The following is an 18,220-nucleotide window of genomic DNA, read 5'->3' on the forward strand; positions in this document are numbered from 1 at the left end:
TTTGATTGGCGATCGAGATCAACTGCCGAGATCGTTTCCTCGGGGGTCGCGCGGTAGATTCTAAGGAATAAAGCCGGTGCACAAGACTTTCAAATTAAAGGCAAACAAGACAAAGAAGGATGGTTAGGGTGCGGAACGATTGCACAGTTCATTGTTCCCTCGAATGCAAGAGAAAAGGTATCGTAGAAGTTTTGCTCAAGGTCCGAGCAGAGAAGCCAAGCCGTATGACGGACCGGCCAGTCGATCGCATATTATGCGAGATGCATCGGAAACCCGTCTATAGGATGGTGCACTTCTTCTTCTTCTTGGTGGTCTTCGTCAAGGCGGCACGCGTGGCATGCTCGAACACCTCACGGACACCATCGTTGGTCTTTGCGGAGCACTCGAGGTATTTGACAGCACCGATTCGCTTGCGGACTTCCTCTCCCTGCATCATGTCAGCATTAGGCCGGAGCATTGCCGGAGCCAACGGATTGACGGCGGAGGGGTGACACGAACCTGTTCAGGGGTAACGGGCTTCTGCGAAGTCTTGTGGAGTTCCTCGATAGTCTTCTGATCGAAGCGGAGATCCTTTTTGCAACCGACGAGGATGATGGGCAAGCCTTGGCAGAAGTGAAGCACCTCGGAGATCCACTATCGATGACATAACAGTTAGTGCAAGCTTCGAATAGCTACAAGTGAGCGATAAAGATGGAGAGGGAGTTTGTGTATGTATTCCGATAACGAAAATGAATCGCACCTTTTCCTGAACGTTGTCGAGAGAGTCGGGAGAGTCAACGGCAAAGCATATCAGGATGACATGGGAGTCGGGATATGAGAGCGGTCGCAGACGGTCGTAGTCCTCCTGGCCGGCCGTGTCCCACAGGGCCAGTTCAACGTGTTTGCCATCGACCTCGACATCGGCAACGTAGTTCTCGAAGACGGTGGGCACATATACCTAAAGAGATTGCAGTGTTAGCTGGAGCTCCTTGCCTAATGGTGTCCCAAATTGCGGTAATGTCCGATTTGGGTGAGGAGACGTGTGGACGCGTGGAGGGCTCAAGAACTTACCTCCGGGAAAGTACCCTTGGAAAAGACACTACACGATGAAGATTAGTCTCTTGTCCAGCTCTATCTCATGGATGCATAACGGGCCGTATCGATCACTGATGAAAGGGGTGGATGGAAGTCGATGAGAGCTTTCGAGGATGGAACTCACATGAGCAAGCAGGTCTTCCCACAAGCACCATCGCCGACAATGACGAGTTTGCGACGGAGTTCCGCCATCTCTGGTGATGGAGAAGAGATTGGAATGGGATGGAAAAGAATTCAGACGAATGGAGGTTATGAGCGAGGAAAGTGGTTGATGTAAATTGTGGAAAGTCAAGCAGGAGACGGAGAGCGGTGGGTGGTGGTGGATATGGAGAGGGAAGTGTTGTTGAAGGGGATCTTAGTTTGGGTGTGGAGTGTGCAGATGAAAGATTTCAAGTGTTGGAACAGAACGGAACGATTGCTGTCAGAGCAATTCGCAAGACGCAACCTAAGTACCGTAATATTACTGGGGATTAGCCACCATTAGGCTAGACCTAGGGTCACCTAGGGCCACCGCAGCCAACTGGTTCCATTTTGAGGGGAAGGGGGAGATAGAGCCACACTGCCAGAGAGAGCCAGAGAGCGGGGAGGGGAGGGGTGCCGCGGCGGATGCTGCTGGTCGCTGGGCTGTGACTCTGGGCTGTGAACTGGCTCCTAGCTGGGGTGTTAGGCCGTGGCCTGCGAGGCGGGAGCCTGTGCAGTAGTTCCCTGTGTAGACAACAGCGAGTGCTTGGCTTTGAGTTCAGAGTTCATATCTCTGGTGCTCCATTAGCCAGACAAGACTGGCGACTGGCAACTGGCAACTGACATAACAGACAGGCGACAACAGTAGTACCTTCCTACCTAGTTTCTACATCCTCTGTCATATCTTGTTTCTGTACTGGTACCTAGCCTTCTCAACAGCCCACACACAAAGAGCTTCGGAAAGTGAGAAGCGGAGGACTGGTCAAGGCCCAAGGGTTACTGCGGCTGTGCAAGAGAATGGCCGCAGCACAGCGGTTCAAGTGGAGTTAGGCTCATTGAGGCTCAGGATAAAAGCTGACATTCTTGCTGCACTGCCAACGATCACTTCAAGTTTTGATCCCATTTATGATATCACCGATCAGGTTGTCAGTTGTCACATCACAGAACGTTGGCAACTTCACGTTGCTCTGTTCTTGCGCCTGGAGATCGTGCCAGGAGCGCTGGCTTAAACTCTCAGGCTTAAGCTCCCTGTCCCTGTCCCTCCCCTCGCCAACGCCACAGCCTCGTGCAGTTGAGTGGTTCTGCAATCTGCATGCGCTGATCATCCTACTCTGGACTTCTATTATTCTAGCATGAGTGGGACCCTGGCTGAGTTCTGTGCATGAGTCTATGAGATGATACACGCATCGTATACTGTCTGATGGGACCTCATAACCATCAAAGGATAATAGAAGGGACGGAGCTCACGGCGGATATTCACTAAGGGTGCTGGAGACGCAGCCGTGAGCAGATGAGACAACCGTTCAACACCGGTATTTGTTTGACTGTACTCTGTAATATTGCAATGATTTGATATGTAATCTGTATGGCTGTAATATTGATTCTCAGCTGTACGTCCACCCCACCCAAGCTGTTGCCTGTTGAGTCCCGACTCCTAAAGGGGGGCGGCCAACTCTCACAAAGGTCAAGTCTTGAGGATGCCCGCATTCTTCTGGACTTTATTTGAACAATACAAAGGTGGAACATGTCGTCTTTCATTCAATGGTTAACACTCGACAGGTTCTTTTGACAAGCGTAATGGGCCCGGACTGCCTCGACAAACATGGTAATCACGTGCTCTTCAGGATGAGAGCCCCGTGCACGTGACTCTTGTCCTTCTTCACCAAATGATCAAAGGACCTATCGTTGGCTAAGACAGATATATCCCCACATGGGCCTCGCTGAGAGGCCTGACGGGCGTATGAATCTCTCTCTCTCTCTAAGACAGATATATATATACATGTGTCAAATGTCAATTGAATAAGAAGAATTGTCAGGATCATTTCCAGTTTGATCTGAGATTGTTGATCAGATTCCATCGATCAACTACGTGACTTGAGATTACCGATGCAAAACGCCACGCTAAAAGACACAGTCATGCGCTAGGCTCTTGTATATGCAACCATTCCATGCTGCACCGTCTTCACGGTATTACGTACTTTCCAATCAAAGTAACAGCTTCGGTGTTACAAGATGAGGCAACCTCTATGGTTGTTGAGCCGCAGCTTGGCGACCATGCCATCTTCTCGAGAGGCGGAGAAGGTTCGCCTGATTGTTCGACACACAAGCTAGGACAAGGCATCTCTCAAAGATGTACCCTGCCATCATGTAGGTCTTATCACTTGGACTATCGACGGTCCCTGGCCCCTCGTGGGAGCCAACATTGGCTGAGCGCGACCTTGTCGAGACTGTGCCCGAGTCGCACTGAGCTCAACCACATCACACCACGGAGGAGGATCCCCCATCATCGCACGACAACGGCGATGACCAAGGCCAGGAACATGGCCCATTGGCCGTTCTGATTTCGCTGGATTCCCGCACCGGAAGCTCCACCCTCAGAAGCTGTTGGGGACGCGTCCTCGGGGTTACTGCTTGGATCAAACTCGGCGCCGGACACGTGGGCAGAGCCAGGGAGTAACGGGGCCGGTAACGTAGAGGCCGTAGTCGAAGCTGTGAGGAGAAGGGAGTTAGATATAGTTGTTGAATCGGACAAAGTCAGTGTGATGGGAGTAGATGCGTGGTTAGGACTAAGCTCAAAGATGCGGAGGGGCAGGGGGACCTCAGAGCAGGTGCCAGCCGAGACTTAGGGGGATGGAAATGACTAGGAAGGCATAGTAGTGGTGGACAACACGGGAACTGTAGATCATAAAGTCTAAGAGTAGCTGCTTGAAGAAGCCGTTTGTGAGGTTTCCTCAGAGTAGATGTGCTGGGGGCAATTGGTGGAGGCAATGGGATCTCTGTGACAAGGGCTGAAGAATTGGGAGCTAATGCCGTATAGGCATATGGTGTGGGGATCATGATTGTGGTTGGTATGAAGGGACACCCAATGTACCTTGCCAGGTAGCTCTTGCGGACAATGGAGGAGAAATGGAATCAGAGAGTGTTATCATGCTGGCTGCGGTGGGGGAGGAGGTCGCTAGGGAAGCTGGTGCTGTCGGCAACTGTGCTTGTAGAATGGGGTGGTGATGGAAAGAACAGGGGAAGATGGACTGAAAATGACCGTACCTGTTGGGCTGAGCGTGGTAGCGGAGGAGGGAGGCAGTGAGCTAGAGCTACTTGGCCCCTTAGTCCCCAGTCCCACTCGTTTCCCATCAAAGTCGAAGAGGGCATAGACGTTCTTGAAGAACACATCGCCCACAAGCCACTGGCCTTCGTCGAAGGTCTGACGGCCAATGATGTAGCTGAAGCATTTGCCATCGTTCGCCCCGCTTGGTCGTCCGACATAGTCCTTCGGGGAGATACCGAAATTCTTGCCGTCGATCTGCAGCTGAACAATCTGCCTCGACGAACACGGGATCAGGAAGTTCTCGCCATTTTGACTGGAGCCCGATATCAAGGAGTGGAACTTCACCGCATCCGGTTCGGGAAGCAAAATGAAAGAGGTCCCGGTATCAAGGATGACCGAACGACCAGTGAGCCCAGCGGTTTTACCATCGACCGCAATGTCGTCCACGGCGACCTCCCAAAATCCATGGCGATTGGTGATTGCCGACGCGTACGTGAGATCGCCGCTGTATCTGGAGCGGTCCGGAGCGCCGAAGTTCAGGACCCCATCATTGGTTCCCCCATCCACCGCTCGCCACAAGGTCACGCCGTACATCTTCGCCGGGATCAGTTTCTGCGTTGCTAAAACGTCCATTACGGTTGGAGCGTTGATGGTGCCGGGATCGGAGGACGTATCCGCCCGGCCGAGTCCAAGAATGCCGTCCATTGGGTAGGAGAAGAACTCCTTAGATACTTCCTCGGCCAAACCGAAGGTTAATGGGACAGAGAACCCAGCGAATTTGGCGGTATCGCTGACAAGTACACCGCTCACCGTGCCAGTGCCGTATTTGATTTCAAAGCCACCCGTTGTTACCTTCTCCTCCGTTAGCATCGAAGGTATCGACCGCATGTGGATACGGGATTCGTACGTACAGTTAGAGAACTCGATTTCTGCGGCCCATATGTATTGTGAGAATTGCACGCCTGGTTTGTACAAGCAGCACTCATAACCCATGTGTTTGAAGCGCCGGAGTCAACCAGTAGATGGTAGACATCCGGACTCGATCCAAATTGGAACTTCGCCATGTACGAGAAGTCCGTCCCATCTTGATCTATGCCAATGCTGTTCTTCGTCGATGGTTCAGCAGCGCTTATTATGTTATATTGGTTCGCTCGTGGTGACACTACTCGATGTATCGGTATTCGGAGGTTGACGATATCGCCCTTAGGTACGCTGATGATACCCCGTCTATGAGATGGAGGCTCACTGCCCGGTTCCGCATAGGGATAGAATGCCGTGGCATATGGTATCAGAAGCCCAATGGCAAGTGCTGCCCATGTCGGATGCATTATCGTAGTTCTATGAGTATCGCATTACCGATCTTATGGGCGGGGTGGATTGCGATTCCACAGCTTCGAGGATATGATCGGGGTCTCGAAGAAATATAAACCGAGAGCAAAACTCATGTCGCGTCCAACTGGGTGCAAGCAATTAAGCAGTCTTAGCAAGGCAATCCTTTTATTCTAGTTTCCATTGCTCGAATCGAGGACGACTTGGAGGGATCGATGTTCAGGGTCGGATCCAAACAAAGAATGGAAAAGCTGCGGTACAACAATCGAATACGACGCAAAGTCTAGTAGCGGGGGAAACAATGCAGGAAATGCAGGAAACGCGGGGGACGATAAAGAACAAAGGCCACAGTGCTTCTTCGCTTTATGCTATTGATGGGAGATGTTTGAAGATGCGTGATAACTGAGGTTGTCAAACACAACATGAGGTACGTACCCACCATAGACAGGCAGGTGGTGCATGTGGACACTGGACTCGAGACGCTCAGCTTCAACTTTTACGACTCCAACCCTGCCATAACTCCACTCGGCTTCAAAAGCGGCTGGATTCGAGAGCCAGGGCTTATGATAAATGACTATTATTGGCGACACATCGGCGAGAGGAGCAAGTCGGCCAGGGGCGGTACATAGTACGCAGGCTGGGGCATAGAAGGCTTAGGCGCTTGGCAGGCGGGCAGGATTGGCGTCCAGCCATCAACATTCGACTCCTTTTCGCTGCCGATCTGGGACGAATCCCGACAATTGATGATGACAATCCGCATGGACAGAAACACTGGTGACTGAAGGTTCTGGGTTTACCGTGAAATCAGAAAAGTCAAGCGTCAAGCGTCAAGACACAGTCAAGGGCGATTCAACCCGACTATTCCCTCCGGTATTCCGCTGTTTGCTAAGGGTAAATACTAGAATGTCGAATGGACGATGTTGGTAAGGGGAAAATACTGACCGTAATTATATGTGGTACAAGCATAGGCAATTATGGTACTCCTTGATATCGTATAACTTATACCAATATGCATGAACTTGAAATTGGTATACTTATCAGTCTTAACACCATTCTCCAAACCCACCTACATCACAGTTGCGCCATGCTGGCGGAAATCGGAATTGACCCATTGATGAAACGGTGGAGGACGTTTGTTTCACTGGGAATGGCTATCTTTGTTCCCAATTCCCAAGGTCCTCAACCATCTCATTTCTCAACAAAGTCAACAAGGGGTTGCGGATCCGGGGGTTGAAATCAGGGTACAATTCCGGCCCCGATCAGCCACAACCCTCAGGTGGGACTAACGCTGTCTAGATTTTGGAGTCTACTAATAGAGTATCGTCAATTCGTCATGAACAGAACAAAAAGTCAATCATGGGGTTTTCAATTCAATTACTATAATGGTAGACAGCAGTATCAAGCCATTGTATGGAATAACCCAGTGCCAACGGTGGATTCATTAGGCGGTTGAATGAGGCATCGTATGAGACACCACCATCGATAAGATTCCCGCATCCCGCATATTGAATCTCCTGACCGAGTGTCAGGATCGCTTCGGAGATAGGAGTAAGGAACCCCAGACATAACAGGTAATTCAGCCAACTGAACCAGGATGCACTATCGTTTATTAAGTCCGATCTCGTCCCCAAGCGCGCGAGGCGGTCAAGAGCTCGAGAAAAAATGGGTGATATGATTTGTCTACCTGAGCTTCGAACTTCGAACCACCGTGGACCGGACTCGTTCTCCCTATCGGATCCCGAAGCGGCGCGTCATTTTTGGTGATGCTTCGTCCGCTTCTTGCACGACTCGTCGGACAGGGAACCGGGGAGGAAGTAAAGGGTTCCGCGTGGACGGGACCGCTGCTTTAACAACACCACACACCCAAGTACTTAAATACGTCGACCCCTCGTGTCTCGCGGAGTCGCAGATGATCTCATGATCTCATGATCCATTCGGGAGAACGACTGGTTACCATCCCTCTCAAATCTCATTCATCGGGTTGAGCCGTTGAAGGAGCTCAGTACTTACCTATCATATATCTTCAACTTCGCCTCCTCCCCAAACCCTTGGAAGCTCAGGCTGCTTAGCTTGATTTCCCCGCATTCTTTGACCCCTTCATGTTATGGGGCTGCTAGCTTGTGCATATTGATTATCACTGAACATTGTTGCTCGTCGGTCTGGACTCCGGACTGCTCCTTCACTCAATTGTCGTCAAGTTCTCAAGTCCTTCCTTTGCCTATTAATTGGCACTCTGCCCTGCCGTTCCCCCCTTTTCGACATCCATCCGCCCTCTCCATTCCGATCCGGATATCATAAATAAGCAGGAGAACCATCATGGCCGCCTCCCGAGCCTCCTCGATCCGTGCTCTCCGCCGCATGGCCTCCAACTCTACCCCTTCCACTACTCGCTCGCTCCATATGACGGGTCCGGCGACATATCCGTCGTCCCTGTTGACTAGCGAGCGCACTGCCGCCACTACCGCCGTGGAACAGTCCAAGCAGTCGAAACCTGCTCGTCCCGCCGAGTCCAGCCCTGCGACGAGCGCCACCCCAGCGCGTCACTTCAATACCAGTCGCGCCTTGAAGGCGGTGAATGACACCTCTCCCATTGACTTCGCGTATCTGCCGGAATTCGATCCGGATAGCCAGGTCACGCCGGTGGCGGTCCGTGTCCCGCTGTTGCCAGTCGGGTTATATCCAAACACGTCCACGTATGAGGATAACACTTCGGAATCGGTATGACCCCTTCGCGTTTTTCCTTTCTATGACAGTGAATGTTCACCTCTGAGATATTGGGAGTGCAAAGCGTGGGGTCACCTTTTCTCCATGCTAACATCATCACCACAGGTCATGCGTCCCGAAATCTTCACCGCGTCTGCAGACGGAACCCACATCTCCGCCCCGTCGGCGTTCGCGGATATCCATGACAACGGCGCCGGTGAGATCGACTACAATAAGATCGCCGATGGCCTATCGGCAGCGGTGGGCAGCATCCGCGGTGCCCTTCCCACCGAAGAAGTTGGAATGGTGAAGCAGGTGTGGCATGACCTGCTGGACGACGTGCTCGGTCCGAAGAAATCCAGCGCGTGAAGCAAGCACGAGATGAGATGGTTCTAAGATGCGTCAGGGTCGCATGGGGAAAATGATTCAATGTCTCTTACTACCTGTATGTCACACAAGGTGGCGTGGTCACCGAAGTTTGTTTGAGAGCGTCCTGGTAATGGAAATTAGCGACGGGTCTCATCCAAGTGCTGGACGGCTACTCGATTGCTATTCCGTACTATTAATGAGATATGACTTCATCCCTATGGTCAAGCCTTTTAACCAAAGTTCCCCGGTCATGGCGTTGCGTGTATTGTAGAGCTTCGGTGACATGGACATGCTACTCGGACTTTTTCCGCCTATTATGTAAATACATACCCAACTTCCCTTTCGACCACAAGCCAGCCGGGAAATACAGAGGGAACAGTAATTATCAGAGTTGAGAAAGATCTTGATTCTGAATTGTCTAAATGAACCGCTAACTATGCGTTGCTTCATATCATCCATCCTCGGGTCACACTTCCCCTTCCCTATGTATCCCTTGCTTCTATTCGGTCCAATCAGACCACAATGTGAATCGAGTGAATCCAGTGAATCCAGTGAATCGATGGCCAGAGCAACAAAACCAACGCGAGAGGAGCCACCCCCTTCGACCTAGCCAATCTATTTGATATCCCGTTTCTTTCCCGTTTCTTTCCCGTTTCTTGCCCGTTTCTTGCCATTTCTTTCCAAACTCGGTACTGGTACACTGGAATGTCCATCTCGGACAAAAAATATAAATGACCCAAAAAAAGCATCCCTACATGCTCCCGATTCATCCCATGCCGTGTGTCCGGTCGTAAATGTAGCACCAACTACGTCCCATGAGTGCAAATACGCCAGATCTCGCCTCAACCAAACGTGCGCCAAGTGAAAACTGTTCGAACAAGATATTCGAGCAGAAAACGAAATCATCATGAACGAACAAGGGGTGCAAGCTGGTACCGATAATGTCCAAACCAGTTTGGTGAGTGGTGTTTGTGTTTGTGTTTAGGGTGGATGGGAGATTAACTTCCCCCTTCTGCTTGGAGCTCCCCCTCCTGGCGCTCTGCCTCATCGCCTATCGCCGATTGTCGATCGATCTTCTTCATGGTGTTGTTGCTTCCACTGCGCGTGGTTTTCATGGATGAAATGGTTGTGGCTCGTCGGGTCCTCCGCCGGGCAATTTCGGCATTCGACACGCTCTGGCTTCGCGAAAGCCCTTGTTTGTTCCGGTGATTACGACTCATGACGAGGAAGTCGTCAGAGTCGTCAGAGTCGACCGCATCGTCCCCAGTATAGTCGTCCGGTGCGTAGCCGTCATCTTCCTCATGAGTGTTTCGAGGAGCCGACGATTGGGGAACGACAAGGCTTGGTGACATCGGAGAAATTTGGACAACCGGCGCAACATTCTGCTTCACTTCCTTGACTGTATATTCTTCTTCTGGCACCGACGAATTGGCGGACGCAACGGACGGCATCGATGGGTGAGAGGTCGATTGGGACATGCCTGAAGTGAACTGGTCTTCCGACGAGCTGGAAGGTATATGACTCGATGAACCCGCACCAGTGTGTTGCGATGCGCCATCCAATGCAACCGCAGGCCCCGTTCCCTCTGCGCTTTGCCTCAGGAACAAATGGTCGTCCGGACTAGGAGGACAAACCGGATTCGCCGCGTTCAGAGCCTCGGCCTGAGCCCTTGACGGTGGCCGGTCGCGGACATAATTCTCTTTCTGCACCTTCCGTCGAAGTATGTCTTCTTTGGCCTTATCAAAACGTTCGTCGGACGCTTGCCGCGCTTGCCGGCTGCTCGGTCGAGGCTCAGGGTCGAAGCTCAGCGGCAGGAACCGGTCGTTCGCAAGGGAACTGCTCGATCCTTGCTTGGAGATTTCGTTGTAGGCGACAGAGGGGGCGCGCGAGGACATGGGGCTCGCTGCAGCGGAGCTGGTAGGAGTCGACGTGTCGCGAAGGAGAGCCGGAGGATCTAGGTAGCCGCCAGCGACCGTTCGGCTAAACCCGACGCTCGGTTCCCCGTGTTGATAATCACTGGCTAGGCTCTCCTTGGATCTCGAACGTTCATCTTGCCGCGATCGATCTCGGCTTCGGACCGTGCGGAGGAGGGTGCTTGCCCCTTCCCAGATCCCGCCGAGTGCGGATAGCGAGGGGGGCTGCTCGGACGAGGTCTGGGCAAGGCCTTCCGGAATTGTCGTAACCGTTTCTTCGCCGCTGCTAGATGGTTTCAGCGTCCGCGTCGATCCAAAGGAGAGGTCGATGGGTGGTTCATGCTGACCGTGGAATGGCCGAGATCGTTCGTGATCGTACGATAGACTCTCAGAAGACTGGACTGAAGGGAAAGGGGATTCCGGACGGGAAGCAGGACCAAGGAAAAAGTCCCCGCGCTCAGTAGACCCGGGGCTTGCCACCACGCTCTGGGACAAAGGATGATCTCCTTCACGGGATGGCTTGATCACGGTCGGTAAAGTCTCGTCGATCCTTGACCCGAGACGGCGGCCATCTTGACTAATAGTACTGCTGGATGATGTGGCCGAGGGAGGCCAACCATCGGCATTCGAACCACTTGCTGAGCTCTTGGCTCGTCGCCGAGACGACGCACTTCGGTTGATACTGACGCCAATGGCGCCCCCGATCTTGCTGACGATGCTGCGCATCCGTTCCACGACTGTGAGCGGGACAACGGCGTCGGCAACATCCTCCTTGGAAACTTCGATTCGCTTGCCTTTCGTTTGGCGCGAAGGATCGGTTTCGTCTAACCACGCCGGTGCATCTTGGATACCTTCAAGGATCCACGGATGATGCTTCACCTCGGTCAGATTGATACGGCGCGTGGGATCTTTGATGAAGAGACGGCGGAGGAGATCGTAGAGTTCGTCATCGATGTCTTCATATTCGAATTCATGGGGTAATCGCTTGCCAGAATTCAGCGGTCGGAGGCCCCGAGCCGCTCGGTCGTCCACTGCCTTGAGACGCTTGCGGGGAATGTAAACGTCCTGTTCGGCAATCATCCGCATCAAAGCAAAGGCATTGTGGTCGTGAAAGGGAACACGTCCGTACACGAGGCAATAGAGAGTCACGCCTAAGGCCCAGACATCGATCTGCTCGGTGATGGGCTTACGTTCGGTGTCGAGATCGGTATCGCAGAGTTCCGGAGCATAGAAAGCAGGGGTTCCGACGGTTTTGGCGAGCTCGATTGCTTCATCCACATCAGGCGCATCCGATTCTGATTGGTCTTCGCCCGGCGGGCGCGCTTCACGCCCTAAGTATGAGACCCCAAAGTCGGAAATCTTGATGCGCCGATCTTTCGTTTCGAGCAGATTTGCCGGCTTGATATCCCGATGGATGACTCCTTGGTAATGCAGATATTCCAGGCCCAGTACGGTGTCTCGGAATGCGGTTCGCGTCGCCTGAAGAGTCATGAGGGGAACATATTTGAAGTGCTCGGGAACGTAAGGACCAACGTCCAACCCCAGCACCGGCGAGGAGGCACCGCTAAGCGAACTGGGAGTACGTCGGCCGGAGAAGTTCGATTCATAGGCTCCGTACATTGTGCCTTCGAGTCCAGTCGCGTTGAATTCGCTAGAAGATGGGTGATGATTTTGAAGCTTGCCCTCGATCTCGGCATAAGCTGCGTCCGCCCCATCGTGGCTGAGGGGACCCGTGATAGTCCGTTCCCCCGCCAGCGGGGACGGCGGAGCGACACTGTTGCGGCGGCTGAAGTCTGATTGGTAAGCATCGTAGTCAGAACCAGAGGAGTCAATATTCGTGGGATCTCCCATCATGGACGGGTTACGGGACCCCGCTCCATCACTGCTGGCCTCGTCTTCTGATTCTGCACCATGCTCGATACTCCATAAATCGGGACCCGACAAGGAGTGCTTCATATGTTCATGCTCTTGAGAACGACGTTTTTCCTCTCTCTCGCGTCGTCGGGAGGCTTCCTCGATGATGCGATCGTCTTCGATTAAAGCCGCCTGGTCTTCGAACCGGCCCTGTGATTCCCGCTGGTAACGTCGATACTCGATTAACGTAATTTCGGGCTCGCCTTCGGTCCGCCATTTGATCTCACCCATCTCGACATGTTCGAGGACAATATAGACCTTCTTAAATGACGGATCGTCGATGACCTCAAGCAGACTGACGATATTCGAGTGTCGAGCTTTCTTGAGGATGGCGATCTCTCGTTTGATTTTGTCCTCGTGGCTTCCGGTTTTCCCCAGTCGTCTCCTTTTGGAATACCGTTCTACGATCTTAATGGCCACATTCTGGTCCGTTTCAAGATCTCGGCCCAGCTTGACCTTTCCGTGCACACCACGGCCCAATTCATCAATGATTTCGTAGTGGTTGATGATCTTGCGACCGGAGATCGGGTCGACATCCTTTTCGGCGACATGAGTTTCTCTTGGTGTTTGGCGATGTGTGTAATGAAGGAAAGGGCTGGGGTACCCTTCCTGTATTTCCGAGAAGTCGTTTCGCATGGGAGAACCACCAGGCGTGAAGAGACTGGGGCTACTGATCGGCGAATTGCCTACAGTCTTGGAACCTGTCTCTATGGAGTGTAGTAGATCTTCACTGCCACGCAGAATCGCAGATGCTGACGAGGTGTGAGACGGCCGATGAAATGGTTGCGAGCTGTGAGTTCTGAGGTAGGGACGTGGGTAGGGGGTGGGGTGCACTTGATGTTGCAAGGCAGCGTATGATTGATCAGGAAATATAGGGAACCCATTCCAGTCCTTTGCGTAAAGCTGACTCAATGGTCGCGGGGGGCGGATGGTGCTGGTGCTGATCGTGGACGCTCCAGAAATATCTCTTTGGATTTCGGGGCGACGGGGAACGTGCGAACTCTCGGAACTACTCGTGTGTTCATGCTCGTCTTCGAGCAGAGAAGCTGACGGAATCATCGCGGTCGTTGGAGTTTCGGCAGAGGAGAGATCGTTATCCGCCCTCTCTGGAACCAGCCGTTGGGTCGTGTCGAGCGAGGGGTGATGGGCGACATCTTCTGCGGTATCCGTCCACTGCCCATGGACTGACCGATCTTGCAAAGCATCTAGCACAGGCTCCTTCTTCTCTAGACCCTTACCCGCGGTCGACTCAGAAGACTTCGTCGCGAATTCTTGGCCGACATCGACAAAGTGCGGTGGATATTCTAACGAAGCCGAGCCTGATACTATTGCACCTCCGAGTGTGACTCGCTGCTCGTCGAGCGACTCCGAAGGCACCGTCACCGGTTCGGAGCGCTCGGGTATTTCCTCACTCATCTCGGCACACCTATCCGATCGATGTTCGATAGGTTGAAGGTCGGTTGACGGCTATCACCTTCGCTTCCATTTACTCCTCCACTGATTGTCCTCTAAGAATTTTCGAGTCCGTCCGCCCTCCGCGGCCCAGACATAATGGGCTTCTCAGCCCTGGTACTAAGGCGCGGGGCGAGGTGAGGATGGGGGTTCGATGGCGCTCGAACGGACGAGGAATAGTATGGATCGGCAGGTGCTTTTGGTACTTGACGGTTGAGGTCGTGAAGAGTCGCGCCGTAGAGCCGCTGTACGTAGTGATTCCAGTCTGCGGTCGTCTAGGAACGGGGTGGCTGCAATAAGCGCGTCCGCTAATGGTGAGGGTGGTGATCGGATATGTGCCAGATGACTGTCAAGTGAGAGGACAAACTAGGACAAAGCGAAGGGAATCGTTAGCTGTGGAGCTCGAAGCACGCAATTCAACAGGACCAAGAATGCAGTCAATCTCAAGAAAGAACCAATTCACAGCGAGTGCTGTCTATTGAATGATCAATTGGGTGAGTGCGTACCTTTTCAGCGGGGGAGGGCAAACCGGGTGGTTGTGGTTCAAGATGCTCAATAGGCTTGAGGAGGGGCGGGCAACCAACTCAACAACGGAATCGCTAGGAACTTGGGAAGGATGATCAACGGGACCAGCAAGTGGACGAGGGAGCCGAAGCCAAAAGCAGAAAACTGTGCACGGGGACGGGGAAAGGGAAAGGATGCAATTGCACAATGAGGGACAAGTATTAATACACAGATGTCGAGGAGAAAAGAGGGAGGAAGCGAGATGAAGAGTGGGAGGGTATCGTCATCACGATGGGAGGAAATGGACTCAAATCGTGAAATAGAGGATGAAAGGCGGCGGGCCTGGGATTAAGTTTACTGTACGGAATAATACGGTACAGGATCCACTGGCAATCCACTGGCAATCTGACATGGATCATCAGTTCATGTTCGATCATTGATGGGAAGTTGGGAACTCATCACTCTTAAGCCTTAACTGTGGGATGGTTGAGACGAAGTTGGGAACTTGGGACTGGTGGGAATTAGGGGGGTGCTGGGGGGGTGCTGTGGTTATTTCACAGTGATATACGGATACTGATATTTTGATTTGGGGGGGAGGGATCTGGGAGGAAGGGGTTGCAGGACAGAGCCCAAAGTAAGGAGGATTTCCAGGTAATATTCGCGTAACTTTGGCGGTTGCCACCTCTCAACCATCCGGGTATTCGCAAGTGATGGATGATAGAATCAGGCCACTTTAGGAACTGCAGCAGTGCAACGGGACCATGGGTTCATTGTTCTGAAATATATTCTTTGGTATTCTTTGACTTTTCATTCGACAAAACACTGGGCTTGATGACGAATGGAATTGTAACGACTCCTGTCCACACAGATGACGAGCCAACAGGCTTGGCATAGATTCATCATCCATTAATTATAAATTACAATACCGTATAAAACTAGAATTACACCCCACACCAGCGTCTTGCATCCATGGGACTTGGCGGATGGGCGTCTTCTGTGTCGGCTCTCACCAGATTCTGCTGCCACATTCCAAGACTCCAACGAAATATAAAAGTCCCAACCACCCTGAGTTCTTCACTCCGCCACAGCGTCCTTGATTTGATGCTTCCGGGTACAGGAAAGAGAGAGAGAGCACAATGAGAAATCTTCTCTTGATTACGGCTATGAGCCTTCACGACTTGATTGTTCGTTCAGTGACGGAAGTGCTGTAGATAACTAGGCTGTCGATGTCATCCACCATACCTGGTCAGTACAGTAGACAGTTTTAGCAGCCCTCCTTATCAAGACTTTTGCCCCTCCTCACCCATTGCACTGTGGTGTGGGCTCTCCTGAAGACAGAAGTCCTGATCAATAAAAACACGCTCACAGTCATCATGATTTATTCCATTTTTGCCCTCCAAAGCTGAATGCTCTCGATGATAGGCAGTCGTGTCTCTGTCCCGTGTGCCACACTCTCGCAACACCCTCCAGGCCTCCACTGTGGTAGATCGCAATACCTGGCCAAGGAGTCTGTTATCTGTCGCGGTCCTGATTACTGACATGGGCCCCTTGAGCAGTCGACATCGCAATGTGTACGGCAGTTTGCCCTCCAGCCGCGTTCGCCGCGCAGATTCAACAGTAAGGTCCGGGTACCTATCGTGAATACAGTACTTACCCGAGTCGGTTTCCAATTGCCGTCAGTATCATGGAATTCATGGTACACCCTAGGTTGCGAAAGGCTCTGCCGAGTAAATGCAAAGGCCAAATAGACCTGACAGATCCCCAGATTCTGTTCCTCCAAAGATTGGTTTCTTTTCTTCTTCCCGCTCTTGCGCCACGCGGAGAAAGATGCTGCCCGATTGAGCGATCGACCAGACCACCAACCAAGCTCTCCGAAGTCTGAACGGCGAACAATGAATGGACTGGAGTCTGGACCTCTTTGTCCTTTTTTCCCGCGTCTCTCGTCATTTCGTCACGCCGATTTGCCTACCACGCGCTGCATTGCACTTTGTTGGGACCATCATTGGCTCCTCATCTAACTCAGCCCTGGCATTTAATCCTGCCACCATCGTGGAGGTGGATGGCTCACCCAGTCATACCTCAGTCTTTACAGCCCTTAGGCTTCATCTTCAGGCCACTCAGGCATTCAGCACCATTGATCGCCCGGACCACCTGTTCGACAGCCTTATCCAATAGGCCCTGGGTTAGGGGCGGGGTTACTACTCGCGAATTCCGAAGCAGAGCCTGATGAGATGTCTCGGACCAAGATTCAACTCCCATTTCTTATGAGGATCTAACCATCCGTAATCAGATGTTTGCGCGCTGTGCCGGCTGGGACCTACACGCTCCACAACGTGAACGCGGATATCAGGAAGACGAGGCTAACGCCTACAAGGAACCGGATCCTATCCCTGTCCCGATGCAGTGGTTCCCGTACAACATGACTGGAGACTATCCTATTGCAGCCCGCAGAGATTCTGTTGGGCTGGAGATCGGAGCACTTTTGCTTGTACCTACCGCTGTACCGCACTTACCGTACCAATTATGTGTAACTTGGCAATTACAAGACGGACAAAACGGTGGAGTACGAAGATAAGGTGTGATTCTTTTCCCCAGCCAGTACCCTATACAGAGTTCAGAGTTCAGAGTGTTCAAACTTCAGTGTTATCCCTGGCAAATCTGTAGATGATCATACTGGACGCCTTGGGAACGGTAAGTCAACAATGGATGGGTCGTCATCCGTATCATCCGTATCATCCGTATCATCCGCACCATCTTGCGATATTTGTCTCACTACGGCTAGTAAATGTATTACTTACTATATACTAGTTACTACCACGCTTTCGTCTTGCTTCACTTCGCATTAAGGAACCTTACTTCGCAGGGCCGACTTTATTGAGACGGAGATGTGCCGAGATACACACATACCTTAGCTGAGAGCACATATATCCCATAAGCTCTGACCATCCCCATAGTCTTAATGCTTTCTTGTCCTTATCTTTCTTTCGAAATATCAAATAACTCGCGCTCATGTTAGTCGCATATTAATTAGTATATGCATCGGCCGCAAGTTTGAGAGCCTCGAAGATTGACAGACCCCCGTCGTTTGTGCCCTTGTCCATACCTCCATGGATTCCTTGATTTGGTGCAAGACGAAGGGGTTAGATTCCTGTTCCTCCGGATCCTCTGCGTTTATTGGTGATGATCCTGCCAGAAGCGCAACGGGGAGCCAAATGCGCCTGCAAGACATCCCGTCGTGTTTCGGTTAACCTTTGCTACCTGTTCATGGACACGAGCATGGTGACAAAAGTCTGTGGCACTCATCACACTGGCTAAAGTGACGACGCTGCTTCAGAGTATCGCTGTGTGTACATGCAACATCAGCCAAGGATGTTGAGAGGCAGTGAGAAGCCTAATTGTCGTCCTTCTCCGCGTCGAGGCTGGCCCCTAGCTCGTTGCGGTTCTCTCCACGGCGATTCCGGTGTGCAAACTCGCAAAGCAATTTACAGCCATCTTTGAGGGTAAGGATCGCGCTAGTCGGACGTTGAAGCGGCGAATGCCGCGGCTGTTCCCTGGTTCGTATCGACCATCACAGTTGTTGAAGCGGAATCGTGTGCACGTCGCACTCATCGCCGTAAACTGTAAAGGCGCAGACCATGCTCGAATGACCCTGGAGGGTTTGGAACATGCCCAAAAACAGCGACATGCAGAATCCATCCTGGTCCCGCCCAGCATCAAGCATGCAGCTTCCCGGCGT

General features: G+C 52.2%; 5 protein-coding genes across 5 annotated transcripts; 2 read left to right on the plus strand and 3 right to left on the minus strand.

Moving 5' to 3' along the window:
* Positions 1-277: 277 nt before the first annotated feature.
* Positions 278-1,266, minus strand: P152DRAFT_393610 (belong to Rho subfamily; the record flags this gene model as incomplete). Its single annotated transcript, XM_033676207.1, has 5 exons — positions 278-427; positions 499-633; positions 740-937; positions 1,051-1,078; positions 1,199-1,266. 5 exons carry the CDS (start codon positions 1,264-1,266, stop codon positions 278-280), a joined length of 579 nt encoding a protein of 192 aa, XP_033536138.1.
* Positions 1,267-3,127: 1,861 nt separating this feature from the next.
* On the minus strand, positions 3,128-5,839 carry P152DRAFT_276138 (acid protease). The gene is made up of 5 exons (XM_033674891.1): positions 5,212-5,839; positions 4,300-5,152; positions 4,127-4,219; positions 3,234-3,744; positions 3,128-3,156 (listed from the first exon to the last, which is right to left on the minus strand). The coding sequence occupies exons 1-4, from the start codon at positions 5,626-5,628 to the stop codon at positions 3,539-3,541; spliced, it is 1,569 nt and encodes a 522-aa protein (XP_033536139.1). The 5' UTR covers positions 5,629-5,839; the 3' UTR covers positions 3,128-3,156; positions 3,234-3,538.
* Positions 5,840-7,987: 2,148 nt separating this feature from the next.
* P152DRAFT_393414 (uncharacterized protein) lies at positions 7,988-8,701 on the plus strand (the record flags this gene model as incomplete). Its single annotated transcript, XM_033676197.1, has 2 exons — positions 7,988-8,347; positions 8,459-8,701. The coding sequence occupies 2 exons, from the start codon at positions 7,988-7,990 to the stop codon at positions 8,699-8,701; spliced, it is 603 nt and encodes a 200-aa protein (XP_033536140.1).
* A 998-nt stretch (positions 8,702-9,699) lies between these two features.
* Positions 9,700-13,587, minus strand: P152DRAFT_393622 (kinase-like protein; the record flags this gene model as incomplete). Its single annotated transcript, XM_033676209.1, has 3 exons — positions 9,700-10,721; positions 11,193-12,388; positions 12,473-13,587. The coding sequence occupies 3 exons, from the start codon at positions 13,585-13,587 to the stop codon at positions 9,700-9,702; spliced, it is 3,333 nt and encodes a 1,110-aa protein (XP_033536141.1).
* A 681-nt stretch (positions 13,588-14,268) lies between these two features.
* On the plus strand, positions 14,269-14,566 carry P152DRAFT_456766 (uncharacterized protein). The gene has a single exon (XM_033679081.1). The coding sequence runs from the start codon at positions 14,292-14,294 to the stop codon at positions 14,460-14,462; it is 171 nt and encodes a 56-aa protein (XP_033536142.1). The 5' UTR covers positions 14,269-14,291; the 3' UTR covers positions 14,463-14,566.
* The last annotated feature ends 3,654 nt before the right edge of the window (positions 14,567-18,220 follow it).

The sequence above is a fragment of the Eremomyces bilateralis genome (genome assembly GCF_010015585.1).
Source record: "Eremomyces bilateralis CBS 781.70 unplaced genomic scaffold P152scaffold_5, whole genome shotgun sequence".
Classification (NCBI taxonomy): domain Eukaryota; kingdom Fungi; phylum Ascomycota; class Dothideomycetes; order Eremomycetales; family Eremomycetaceae; genus Eremomyces; species Eremomyces bilateralis.